This window comes from Mizuhopecten yessoensis, unplaced genomic scaffold (assembly GCF_002113885.1).
Source record: "Mizuhopecten yessoensis strain PY_sf001 unplaced genomic scaffold, ASM211388v2 scaffold1029, whole genome shotgun sequence".
NCBI classification, from domain to species: Eukaryota; Metazoa; Mollusca; class Bivalvia; order Pectinida; family Pectinidae; genus Mizuhopecten; species Mizuhopecten yessoensis.
In genome coordinates this window covers 128,148-142,774 of record NW_018403842.1, presented here as the reverse complement: position 1 = coordinate 142,774, position 14,627 = coordinate 128,148, and the positions used below count along the sequence as shown (strand labels likewise).

At 36.9% G+C, this 14,627-nt stretch overlaps 1 protein-coding gene across 1 annotated transcript in view; it reads right to left on the bottom strand.

Moving 5' to 3' along the window:
- LOC110456679 overlaps nucleotides 1–9,503 on the bottom strand; it is a 13,048-nt gene extending 3,545 nt beyond the window's left edge. The window contains exons 1-2 of the mRNA XM_021507558.1: nucleotides 9,411–9,503; nucleotides 8,451–8,678 (exon numbers count right to left, since the gene is read on the bottom strand). Of these exons, the coding sequence (XP_021363233.1) occupies nucleotides 8,451–8,678; nucleotides 9,411–9,456 (274 nt within the window). The 5' untranslated portion in view covers nucleotides 9,457–9,503. The remainder of the gene's footprint in view (nucleotides 1–8,450; nucleotides 8,679–9,410) is intronic.
- Nucleotides 9,504–14,627: the final 5,124 nt, after the last annotated feature.

Here is a 14,627-nt window from a genome sequence, read left to right as displayed (position 1 = left end):
GGGGTCCACAAGTTGTATCGATACATAAAACAACATTTTGATAATATTTCTAAAATTAGTGACGACATGATATTGCCTGCTATATCGTTACAGTTGGTAAAATTTATAAATGTAGCTGTTTAATGCAGATGTTTAGAAAAATAGTTGTTTAAATGTAGTTGTGCCAAATGTAGATCTCACAGATTTAGCTGTTCTAAAAGTAACTATGCAGATGAACTCATCCAAGATTAAGTTGTTTGATATAAAAAGAATGCTTTAATGTAGCTGTTTCAAGATTAAGCTATTTAGATGTGGTTGTTTAAAAGTAGCTCTTAAAGTTTGAGCTGTTTTAGATATAGCCGTTCAGGTGGAACTGTTTTAGTTATTTTAGATGAAAGCTGCGACCAAATTATATAATCGCAATTGTGTTTCTATTCTTTTTACCTGTAACGTTTCAATAATGCATTCTTGATTACGTATATTAGACTTCCGCTTTGTGTCATTGTAAGTACCCAAATAACACTTTGAGGACGTACATTACTAGGGTTACAAGAACGGTGTTGTAAAATGGTACAGAACACGTATACCCTTTTCCAAATTCTTTTGTAAATCACCCGTTTGTGCCTATTTTGTCGATTTTGAGTGACGCTTTTGTTAACATGTTGTTCTTTCTGTTTTACATATACCTGATTTAGATGTAGCTGTTTATAAACACTCTATTTTCATTGTGTGATTACTGTTTTACCACATTGGCCAAGCTGTCCAGTAAGTTATAAGCTTAATAACTTTTAACTCCATTTTTTAAACTCTCATAATATGGTCAATAAACAGGGTATAAACTCGCTATCATAATTAATATATACAACATTTGCTATAGCGGCCTATCTAGCTAGAATAAGCCACGCTAATACAAGTTTATGCAATCAATGCAATTAGCATATATACAATATGCACTATATAGGGGAGGCAAATATCATACTACAGTCATATGTGGTAGCTAATAGCTATGTACTATAGGGGATGCAAGTATCATGATACAGACCCTGTGGAGTTATACACTTATAAGACAGGAAAATATCATGCTAAAGTCTCATGTACACATTGTACAACTATGATTACATATAACACACGGTACAAATTTTACGACAGTTCATACCGTCCTTATACAACATTCCTCATCCCAGTAATGCCACAGAGTGGTCTAGAGGAGTAGGCTTTCAAATATTTATCACCCTGCTCCCCCTTTTTGGCATATCACCTCAGTCCCCAAGGGAGCTAGATCTACGCTTTTAACCAAATGATTCCAAGGTCCCAATGTTCACCATTGTAGGGTTAAACTGTTGGGCTCTCAACTGTTTCCAAGACACGGTGGATAGATTGAACCCCAACGCAAATCTTGGTGGTTTTAAAGTGAAAAGGGGCGGGGTGAGGACACAAACTTCATTTACACATAGACTATGCAGTCTATAAAGCGTTCTTCATCAATAAAATAATGCGTTTTAGTCAGATAGTCGGTACATTTGTAGACCGTTCATCTGAGTAGTAATCAATACTGGTAGCGATAATTACAGGGATTAGTAGCGGTAGTTGGGAGGGATTAACTGTAATTGGTCTACCTGATATCGAATTAAGTAAGAAAGAGTTACCTACCATCTTACTCAACTTGTGAATTAGCCAAAATATTTGATATTGTAATGTTTTTCTTTCCCATTTTAAACATGATTTATATGCAATTGTTCAGAAGGCGCTTAAATATCTCCCTTTAAAATGACTGAGAGTTAGAATATTATTGTAGTATTATATTTTATGTTATAAAAACTGCACATCTGCGTAGAAAGATTTTTTTTATATAAAAAATGTACGATTTCCGTGCTGTTGTTGATTCAAACACGGATGAGCCCAACTGTGCTCTGATGTGTAATCAAAGCTCCCCTAACCCCTGATTGGCCTTTTATCTTAGTTTTGGCGTGTTGATTGTTAGTGAAAAAATGTTACACTTTCATCTTCATGAGCAATTTCATTGCTGCTCTGATAGGAGACTTCTACTGCTGCAGTTGTATTTTGATATTGGAGGTATCTACTGTGAAGGGTTACCTCTGATTGGATACTCCATGCTTAATGTGGTCGTTTTCTAATACAAAGTGTGTATGGTGTGAGGCTGAGCGAGAGGGAAAGTTAGTGTGTGTGGGAGATGAGTGATTGGGCGAGTAAGTTGGAGAGAGAGTGTTTGGGAGTGGGAGAGAGTGAGTGAGAGTGAGTGAGTGTTAAAGGGAGTTGGGGCTTAGTGGGAGAGAGATCTAGAGTGAGTGGGTTAGTGGGAGAGAGAGAGTGATTGGAAGTGAGTGGTAGAGAGGGTGAGTGGGAGAGAGAGGGAGAGTGAGTGGGACAGAGAGAGAGAGTGGGTGAGTGATTGGGGAGAGAGGGGCTGGAAATGGGTGAGTGATTGGGGAGAGAGGGTGTGGGAGTGAGTGAGTGTGGAGAGAGAGTGAGAGTGAGTGATACAAAATATACAATTTATGATAATAATATAAAATGAATACCGACCCGACATTAGATAGCTCTTTTTTGTTTAGAATGTGTGAGAGAAATTTAAGGACCGGAATAAACAGGATATTTTTTCATGGAACGCCGGTTTTCGGAATGGACAAGGTCCGGTTTATATAGGGAATATGCCGGAACACACAAATTAAAGCCGGATCAGACAGGGATCCGTATTAGACAGGGTCAGTTTAGACAGGTTATACTGTAGTTGACAAAAAACATTTTGTATGTTGCTTTATTGTAAAAAGCTTGACTGGATTGACGTTTCTATTCTCGGCAAGTCGCTCGAGTCTTGTAATAGGTATAGAAACGGGTAAATATCAGGGTAAGAAAACAGAAATAGAGTTTTGTGTTTTTGCGTGTGTCTAAAATGATACAGTGGCCCGTGATAGACTCAGGACACTTTAAGAGAGTCGTTTGTAGAAAAGAAATTTATGATTTTTACGCCAGGATTGCATTAATACAACACTTGAACTTTCTTAATAAATTCATATACTACTCGAAAGAAATATGGGGTTTTTTTCTGATCAGTTTATAAATTTCTAAAAGCATAGTATGATAATAATGATTAAATCCGCTGAGGTATAGAAAAGAAATAGAGAATATTAGAGACGTATATACTTTATATGTCTCTGAGTATACCGAAGTTCCATTCGAATTCGACATCGATAACGTAAGAAAACAATGAACGTGAGGAATATAAGTAGATACCATTTTTCGATAACGTAAGAAAACAATGAATTTTGGTTAACTTGACGCATTCAGTCAAAATATGTTAAAAAATGGAAATCTGGAATGATGACCCCGCACCAGATAAGCAGTTGTGTGGGAAGTCATGGAAAGGATTGGAAATCATTTATTGTATGTTATCTTTTGTATGTAGATTGTACTTGTTTTAAAGTAGAGTATATCTGTTATATTGTATTCCATGAAGGGAACAAGCTGGTGTCTATTGGATTAATCGACGTGTCCAGTACACAAACCAACAGCCCCACCGTTGACACGTGCCTCGGGTATGGATGGGATATTTTGTATGGTAATCAAATCGAATCTTGAAGACATCGCAATGTAGGTCCCGTTCGTTAGACCACGGAATTTGATTGCTATATATAAGTCCGTGATTAGACTTTATCCATTCAATATGACGTGGATGACGAATTTCATTTTGGATTAAAATGCCTCCTTCAACGAGCTTAGAAGCAAACACGTTTATATAAGAGAATCTAATATTGTGAAAACCTCTGTCTACGAAACAAAATAATCATTTTCTTTATCGTCTCTCACTAATATTGAAGACAACAGGAAATGTCATATCGAGTTAATGTCGGGAGTGAGGGTTTACTGTATTGTTAATCATAGTCAAAGGATTCTAAGCATTAATTTTACTATGTTACCATTGTACATAAACGATAAACATTGAAGAAACCTAAAACTCAATTGTACTAAAAAACAGTCCCGGGTGATACCAACGAGATTCTTCAATTTACATTTAGAGTCACCAGAGACGTAAATTATGTAATATATGAAAATTAACATAAAAAAGTTACAAGCATTTTGTCAACTTAAAACATAGAATATGATTTGAAAGTAAAATAAAATCGTGGAGTAGAGAAATAAAAGAAGCTAAAAAATATGAAAATTTTAAACAAATTCAGTGTAAAATTGTATTTGTTCTTTTGAATTGCGAAATGAACACTTAATTATCTCATACAACCTTTCGATTTCACCTATTGAAACACGAATCAGTAGCATATCTGAAAGAAGTTGCATTAAGTTACCATACAAAAGGACGGTTTTATATACTGGGCATGTTTGTGTCAATTATAACATATACTTTGTTTCCTATCAAAATATCTTTTTTATGCAGAATAAAGAAAGGAAAAATAAAACTATTATGTAAGAAAAGTATTTCAAAAGAAACGTTGCCGTAATTCGTCAGATACTGTCGTTGTATAGGAAGTTGAATTCTTTGGAGATAAGGAGGCGTTGCCATCGATACCGCCAAACCCAACCCCCTCAAACTTTTGGAATGTTTACGGTATTAGTGATCTGAAGCTCATATGAATTCAATTGATATAACAAAAACATATAACGCATACAGATAGAAACACCAACCATACGTTTCCGATGCATAATGAAAAGGGTATGTAAGTATTACTCATCTTCATTTTTCATTATTATATACCCGAAGCTACACACACCCGTGCACAGTGGTCGTCTTTATACTTTCCCTGTTCAATATTTGAATTAAACTAAAACGATACGTAAAACAGACATTGTACTTCAGTCTCAAAATTCAATCAAAGACGTATAAAAACAGACTATAAACTATACGGACCCGCGAATTAGTTGCAATAATGTTTGTTTTGACTTAAGGAAATAGGATTGTGTCACCATTTCTCAGTAGAATTTCTTCCAATTTTGTAGTTATATTGCGTTGAAGTAAAGAAAATTTTCTGCCACCAAAAAAAAATTAGGTTGTCAGAATTTAAAGGATTTGAAATGAAAATTTATGTAAAAAGGAGTGAGTTTTGAAAAAAAAATGAAAGACACAATTTTAGGCAAATTAATGTCAATAAAAATGATACTGACATAGATTAGTCTTGCATTAATGTATATCAATTTAATAAATGCTGAAATTGTGTAAAATTAATTATCTATAAACGTTTAAAAATTGACATTTTATAATAAAACCATGTACATATAGTAATTGCATGTAAAGAGTTATCTTTCTTGAAAAACTTCACAATAGTGAAATAAGTAGCCGGGTTCCTGAAGTACAGAAAAATGGACACATGTGACTCATTGATAAAAAAAAAACCACCTGAATTAATGCCTGGATTGCTTTGAAATACTTTAATATTAACACACTGTTCTGTCAATAATAAACATGCAATATTTATCAGTTTAATATTAAACATCAGAATATGCGGAAATTGTGATACTGTCTCCCTACATTGGATTTTCAACTGGGGATGCACTTCCTATTTCCGTTTATCAATACACTCCTATGACCTTAACACTGATATGTCGGAGTCATCATTCTCCCGGGTGTTGGTTGAGATACATCTAATTTATACGATTTCGTCGTAGAAACTAGATACACCGGCAAAAGACGTCCTTGCGACTTGAGACGCTTAAATCTTTTCTCGGGAGCTGTTGGAAGGAGGGTTGGCATTTATTTCGAGATATATTACTCTTTACACAGCGGGATAGGTCCTAACAAACCAACTGTAACCGGGTCCCTGTGACTTAACTTTACCTTCGAAATAACAATAGCCGCAGGTAACAGGGCCTATCCCACGTTTAATAAATTATAAACTATATGTATCTGTATCTCAATGTTCTGTATACCATGCTATCAGTTCTGAGTTTCCGCCGCCTCTGACATCAGACTAAGACAGTTTGACAGATAGACGTCTGGTTTGGAACCAGAGCGCACTAATTACTATATTGTTTATGAAAACGTAAAATTGTCCGAAACCGTTTGGTATCGCCGAGTTTTAATTGAGATGCTGACAACAAAATTTACTATGGCACAACACATACCTCGCATACATCGATAAATGTATGTCTGAGAGAAATACAAATCTGAAATATGGTATTGGACATACACATCAGAACGATTATCACTAACAAAATCTGACCTTAATTCATTGCTAGTATAATATGGTATTTCATGTAACAAACAGGCATATTTACGATATCAAAAAATACAAAATGTGGTAGGACAATTCTTCCGTGAATATTGGCACGGACTACGTGATTCCGTGATTATGGTTACAATTCGCTAGCAATCATGTATTTGAATTTAAATCGTGTCGTAATTGTCTAGGTATACCTATACATTTGTGGTCATTCAGTTATAACATAGATTAAACGACCGCTCTATTCAAACAAATATATGTTGTAGAAATCGTATCGTTGACTAACATTTTAATCATAAGAATAAGAGAAATGTTATTCTTAGACTGATCCGACATTATTAAAATAACACGGCTTTATTAGTTTAGATACGGACTTAAATATATCTTGTGGGTGGTAAGTACAGGTGTAATTGGGCACTAGTACCGGTTGTGTGTTTGTTTTAGTAGATTAACGTCCGCTTCACTACGAGTGGTTCGGTTATCAAGACGACTACTACTAGTTCCGTCCCGTGAAAGCGGCCGCATAGTTCGTTCGTTCGATCCGCCGCTATCGTCATAGTCTCGTTCAACCAGACTCTTGTTGCCTGCACAAGCTACGCCGAATAGAAAGTCTGGTCAAACGCAGTGCTTTCGTTTTGTGACATCATAACGAGGCTTACCGAGATTCTGGTAAAAAAAATCATTGGTCAAAGGTTGACACACCCTTTTTAACTTTTAAAGTCAGAATTTGAGTGGCCCAAAATTACATTAAATATTTTAATTCATCAAAAAATTACCTGTATATGCATTCCTGAAGTATCCATGTTTTCACTATGAACGAGAAAATTGTAAGAAAATGCTTCAAAAAGAATGATTTCATGTATTTTCATTGGATATTTTACAATAATTCATGAAGCTAACAAGGCTATTGATACAAGTCAATCCAGATTACCGGAGTGAGAACTTGAAGGTGTTTTGAATGGTGCACAGGTAAAATCTCACTTGCTTTGCATGCTTTTTTCAAACTTCAGTCAGCATTGTTGGTTTTGTGTTTAGTTATGATTTATTCAATGGAAATATATGGCATTATTCTGGAGATTTGACACATTTTCTTACATTGTTCTCGATTAAAGTGAATACACGGGTACTTCAGGAATGCATGTATAGGTAACTTTTTTCATTAATTTCATTATTCATTAAAATGTTTAATGCCGTTGACATAACGTCCGGAAACGAAAGAAGAAATACTGCCCTCTGGTAGTGATAATGTTAATGCCCTGTGTTTGACCAGACTCTTGAATTACAAGTGATCAAGCGTCTGGTCGAACGAGACTACTATCGGCTAGGTATCAGTTTATCGGTCGATAGCGGCGAGCTATCATTAAGCAGTTTATCGGCCGGTAGCGGCCGATAACCTCGCTCCATTCGGGAAGCGGCTGTACAAGCAGCGTTAGGTCCAATCGGTATAGCGGCTGGTCTCCGTTCGGGAAGCGTGCGTCCTGCGTTCGTGCCACAAAAAGTGGATACTTGGGCGTCATTCCAACTGTACATGTACATTACTCAATACAGTTGTGAGGAATTCGCAGCCGCTAACTACTAGTCCTATGCCACCTGACTAATATCTCCGTATGTATGTATGCCTACGTGTGTGCTGGAGATGTATTGTGTAGCTGATCATGCATTCAGTTGTCTCTACTAAAATATTTGCTATTTACAAAGTTTTAACTTATTTAATGGTTGTGTTAGACAGACTCGCGTATAATCACTGATTAGGCTGATCACCTTTTGAACAACTGGGGCCGGTTGTCATAACGATCGAAGGTATTGTTCGCCATTGAAATTCCAACATCATTAATCTGATATAGAGAGAAATACAGACGTGTTTTGGAAACACAGCTTAATTGAAATTGTGGGGACATGGATTTTAGTTCGCTTCAAAGTAAACAAAATTATTTAATTTTGGTGCTACGGTTCGAAGTAAAGACATTGAAACATACGTACGCCTTATATGGCTTACCGAAAGAATACGTCACAGGCAAAAAACCTGTAAAACACATTTGGTTCTTCCTTTGTAACATACATATCAATGAAGGTTGTAGAGCCGTATGCTTGGTTGTTTTCACTGTTTAAAAGCTCACAATTAACAAAGGTGACCCGCTCTTGTGAAACTTCAATGTTTTATTGACGAATCATATACATGATGACCAAGCTTCTAACCTTCTCTAACATTCCGGATATAACTGAAAAGTCTATCAAATGTAATGAAAGGTCAATAACACAATTTTGCATAACTATAATACTTACCCGTCACAAACTTTACTGGTCTATCCGGATCATTATACACTTCGTACAGGCCATGTTCTTCTATTGTGATTTGGTCGTAGAGAGCTATGTCTAATATGGTGTCGTACTTCAAATTATGGAGTGTTGGTACCTCGACATTCCTTTGTACATAAACTGACGCCATATTACCATAATACGTGGTGCTGCCAGCATGGATTGTCAGATAGCGCCGGGGAGACTGAGGCCTTCCTGTAACAGTAACAATATCTTTAAAGAATTGTGACGCCCCCCTGGAGCATTTCATCTATCTCCTTTCTATTTCCAATTTAAACTTGTTTTTTAATAAAACGTGACTAACGTTTACTTTAAGCAAAGACAACTTCGAGATAACCAGTATATTTATTTTATTTGTCCTAAACTCTCGCCAACCTGCTCTTAATCCTCGCGGCCGACAGAGTAAGATTTATGTACATTAACATTAAAGTGCTAGAAAAGAATATCCTACCTTAAGCACATAAATGAAACGAAGTAGTAACATAAAAAATGACAACAGAAAACCAATAAGAAACAAAAACTCAAGGAAAAAATATAATGAAACCCCGCACTATCTGAGGCGGAACCTATTGCTCCTGAATGGTAAGCGTTCGCCCCTTTCTTAGATGAGTACTTCGTAGAGAATAAGTTTTAGCTGAATTGATATGATTCTGTTTACGAAGTTATAATTATTCACTTGTAATCTGAAATGTGTATTCATGCGCATCATTTCATTCACGTATTATAAAAGAACACTTAACGAATAAAGCTATATTATTTATTCGCGATAAACTCAAATTTGCGATCAATTCTCCTAAAGTGTAATATACGCGTAAGTAGAAACACTGAGTTCACAATTATCGACTATGATGGAAGGATGATTTCCTGTTTAAAGAAAACATCTTTTTTGTCACATGTCCTAAACAAATAGAAACGTTTTGTACATACCCACCACGAGGGACAGGGTCCCAATCAGCACCAGCCACAGCATCATAACTACAGCAACTGGACGTTGATAGTACGTGACAAAGCATGGTTACCAGCTAGCTCTCCTAGATAATTTGGGGATAATTACAGTAAGTATAATAAGTTGGACGTTTAATCCGAGTAATCGACGGCGGCCTACCATCAAGGGTAAAATATCAGTGAGACGGATCTGGATAGTTAAAACAATAACAACCCATAAAATTAGAAAATGGACCTATTAACTACATTAATGTCTACTGCATATGTTTCATTGTGGCTCTATTAAAACTTACCGGTAGGCTGTCGATAAACCCATTTATCTATGTTAAATCGGCTATCTATTTTTGTTACTGTTGAAAACTAAGTGGTCTTTAGCTTCTGAGCAAATAGTTAAATAAAGGGACACATTTGTGTTGAACTATGAAAGAACTGTCGTAATGACATACACTTACCAGTATGATTTTAGATACACAATGTAATATAGAACAAGGGCCACTGTTCTGTACTCTTTATGAATAAATGAAACTAATGAAACAATATTGATGGGATAGCACTCCGAAAAAATAGCTATACGAACGATTGATTTTGATGGAATCTATCCTGTTATAGAAGTTGTCTGTCAAGCGTCGCACTGACAAGTATGAATTGACACAATGACATCAAAATGAAATGAAAGGCATAAAAAAAAGACGACAAACAAACTAACACTATGGTAAGAGTGTCCGATGGACTGCTTGGCCAAGAATGTAATGTGAGCTGGCTTAAACGTAATGCTTTGGATTCATATTTGTAAAATTTCATCAGCTTAAGAGGAAATCAAGGTAAGTGTTCGAGTTATATTTGCACAACAATTTAAACAACAAGTGGTATGGTTTAGTATCTCAGATAATATATAAAATATTCGTTCACTTAAGATATTTTTCAAAGAAAATTTAATTTTAAAATCGACTTAATGTACGATTAATCTAAGGAAACCCAAAACAACTGAACCGTGACTTGTATGACCTGCCACGGTTGAGTTATGTAAATAATAAGTTTCATTATTGCCTGTCTATTGCGAAATGCCACACAGTTACACTCATGTTCGGATACTTGACCGTGATATAGTTGTTTTTGTATACTGTATGTGATACTATTACATGTAGCCCGTCACGCGCCATATGCGCAAACTATGCGCCATATCTTTTAAACTTCCGGTTCAACACTTTTCAGAAAATAAATCACAAATCAAACTGAAATTGTACACACTGCATATCTATCTGTATTTGCTACGCTGGTCATTATATTTTATTTTGCTTCGTGTGTTTTGTGTGTGCGTTTTTTGAGTTATTGTTAATACTTTTGATGTTATATTGCAGTATAAGATCAAACGGTTTCCATATGACTATTTCAAAATTCTTTTTCCGTATCAACCCTCGACCCATATCAGCCCGATGGGCCGGATATGAAAGTCTCGTGCTGATGCCGAGTACATGTAGGATATGGACATTGTTATATGATAACCTGTTTATTGTTTTGAGTGAATATTGTAATATATTGGAACACTAGTGAGGAGTATGAAAGCTGTTCACCCTGCGACTTGAAACCGTATTCATCCAGACGCAATATATGTTCATGTTGTATGTTTAATTGGCAAATTTATTACAAAGTGACTGTATGTACGTGTGTCACTGATTGCTTGAACTGTAGGTTAAGTTGCCATAATAAAGGTAACTAATTTCTGATAAACGCTGCCATCTGAATGCCGTTTACTATGAAAACACCTATAATTATTATCTATCCAACTCGTAAAAATATACTTTTTCTCAGTCCGTGTATATAAAACAAACGCTTTAACATTGCATTAAAACATGTTAGTTGTTTTGCAGCTCTGGAATGAAATCGCTTGGCCAATAAAGTGACTTTCTTCTACTTCCGGCATCACAGCAACTTAAATTTAACAAAGATTGCTACTCACTAGTTGGAATAAAATTATGGTTATGACAGGAAAATATCATCAACAAATAAATGAGTTTAAAATTGTGTTATTTGGTTGACATGCAACTCTGAATTTGTAGTAATTGGTGAACATATTTTCAGCAATGACCGGTGGTTACCCTATTCAGTCCCTCATAGTTTGCATAAAAAATGGTAATTTCCCTATAATCTAGCCTGGCGTTACTTGCCGTGTTGTGTTTTCTCCTTTTGGTCCTTAAATGTGTTTCTATTCTTTGCTGATGGCTACCATTGGAGTTTGATCTTGTAGAACAAAGTGTGTCTAATCACCTTTCTTCTTTGCTGTCGTATCAGTAATATCTTCCTTCTGACTTTTTTAAATCGTTCGTGTGGACAATATCTGTCATTGGTGAGGACAATACCTGTCATTGGTGCGGACAATACCTGTCAGTGGTGTACACAATACCTGTCATTGGTGTGGACAATACCTGTCATTGGTTTGGGCAATACCTGTCATTGGTGAGGACAATATCTGTCATTGGTGAGGACAATACCTGTCATTGGTGAGGACAATATCTGTCATTGGTGTGGACAATACCTGTCATTGGTGTGAAAATACCTGTCATTGGTGAGGACAATACCTGTCATTGGTGCGGACAATACCTGTCATTAGTGAGGACAATACCTGTCATTGGCGAGGACAATATCTGTCATTGGTGAGGACAATACCTGTCATTGGTGAGGACAATACCTGTCATTGGTGTGGACAATATCTGGTATTGGTGTTGACAATACCAGTCATTGGTGAGGACAATACCTGTCATTGGTGAGGGTTTTACCTGTCATTGGTGTAGACAATACCTGTCATTGGTGAGGACAATACCTGTCATTGGTGAGGACAATATCTGTCATTGGTGAGGACGATTCCTGTCATTGGTGAGGACACTACCTGTCATTGGTGAGGACAATACCTGTCATTGGTGTGGACAATATCTGGTATTGGTGTTGACAATACCAGTCATTGGTGTAGACAATACCAGTCATTGGTGGGGACAATATCTGTCATTAGTTTGGGCAATATATGTCATTGGTATCGACAATTTCTGTCATTGGTGTGGACAATACCTGCCATGTTCTGGACAATATCTGTCATTGGGGTGTGGACAATACCTGTCATTGGTGAGGACAATACCTGTAATTGGGGTGTGGACAATACCTGTCATTGGTGAGGACAATACCTGTAATTGGGGTGTGGACAATACTTGTCATTGGTGTGGACAATATCTGCCATGTTCTGGACAATACCTGTCATTGGGGTGTGGACAATACCTGTCATTGGTGAGGACAATACCTGTCATTGGTGAGGATAATACCTGTCATTGGTGAGGACAATACATGTCATTGGTGAGGACAATACCTGTAATTGGGGTGTGGACAATACCTGTCATTGGTGTGGACAAAACCTGTCATTGGTGCGGACAGTACCTGTCAGTGGTGTTGACAATACCTGTCATTGGTGTGGACAATGCCTGTCATTGGTGAGGACAATACCTGTCATTGGTGTGGACAATACCTGTCATTGGTGAGGACAATATCTGTCATTGGTGTGAGGACAATACTTGTCATTGGTGTGGACAATACCTGTCATTAGTGAGGACAATACATGTCATTGGTGAGGACAATACCTGTCATAGGTGTGGACAATATCTGTCATTGGTGAGGACAATATCTGTCATTGGTGAGGACGATTCCTGTCATTGGTGAGGACACTACCTGTCATTGGTGAGGACAATACCTGTAATTGGGGTGTGCCCAATTCCTGTCATTGGTGTGGACAAAACCTACCATTGGTGTGGACAATTCCTGTCATTGGTTTGGACAATCCCTGGCATTAGTGCGGACAATACCTGTCATTGGTGTAGACAATAACTGTCATTGGTGTGGACAATACCTGTCATGTGCGAGGACAATACCTGTCATTGGTTTGGGCAATATCTGATATTGGTGTGGACAATACCTGTCATTGGTGCAGTCAGTACCTGTCAGTGGTGTAGACAATACCTGTCATTGGTGCGGACAATACCTGTCATTGGTTTGTACAATATCTTTCATTGGTGTGGACAATACCTGTCATTAGTGAGGACAATACATGTCATTGGTGAGGACACTACCTGTAATTGGGGTGTGGACAATACTTGTCATTGGTGTGGACAATACCTGTCATTGGTGAGGACAATATCTGTCATTGGGGTGGACAATATCTGCCATTGATGGTCACATCAAACTGAATTCCACAAATAATTTTTATATGAACTATAGTAGATTTGAAACGGTATAGTTATGACCAGTGCTCTTTAAACTACATATTTCATCTCCATTGTTTGCACCCATTCAATTGTCGTTTGTGATAAAAACCTGGAGTAAATTCAGGCTTTGTGTTTTGAATATGTGCAGTTTGATGAAAGGAAAAGACATAAAAACAGTCATTTATGACACGGGTTATTTATAGTAGCATATCAGATTATGGTATGTTTGATCAGAGTAAGTTAGAACACGTTTCGTTGAAATCTTTAAATATGTCTATATTGTGTGAGGTTCTTTTTTAGCATATCGTTGTATACGTAAATAATATTAGTTAGTGTATTTCATGTTTTGATATATATATATATATATAAGTATAACTGATACAATATGATGATGTTGAAGCTTACACGAGGCTGGTACCCGAATGTTATTTAAAGTGGAAAGCTCAACTTGAAATCGTGAGACTGTGTCCTTAAGTGAATAGATAAAAATGTACATGGCGGAAGGGGTCGAGACCCACACACTACTAGGAAATGAAGTAAATAGAAAGTTAGACGGTGTGGGCTTATGTGAAAATAACTGAATAAGAAAAGCTTGTTTATTTGATTTTGGCTAATAAATTGAAAAGTTCGCGAGTATTGCACTAAGGACGGAAAACCTAATCCAACAAATCGTCTGTGAAGAGTTCTTTGGTGAACAAAAGTATCTGTAATCTCATGGAGAACACTGAAAAAACAACACGAGGAGACCAAAAGCAGACCGCCAAACCAACGAAACCCGCCATGCTAATCCAACTGGAATCAAAGCAACGCCACTCCTCCTCATTGAGAACTCAGGCAGTCACAACAAAACCACTAGGCACTTTAGGAGGCAGGGTGGTCCAGTGGTATGACGCCGGGCGCGTGACTGAAGGGTTGTGGGTTCTAGTCACGGCACTGTGTTGTATCTTTGAGCAAGATA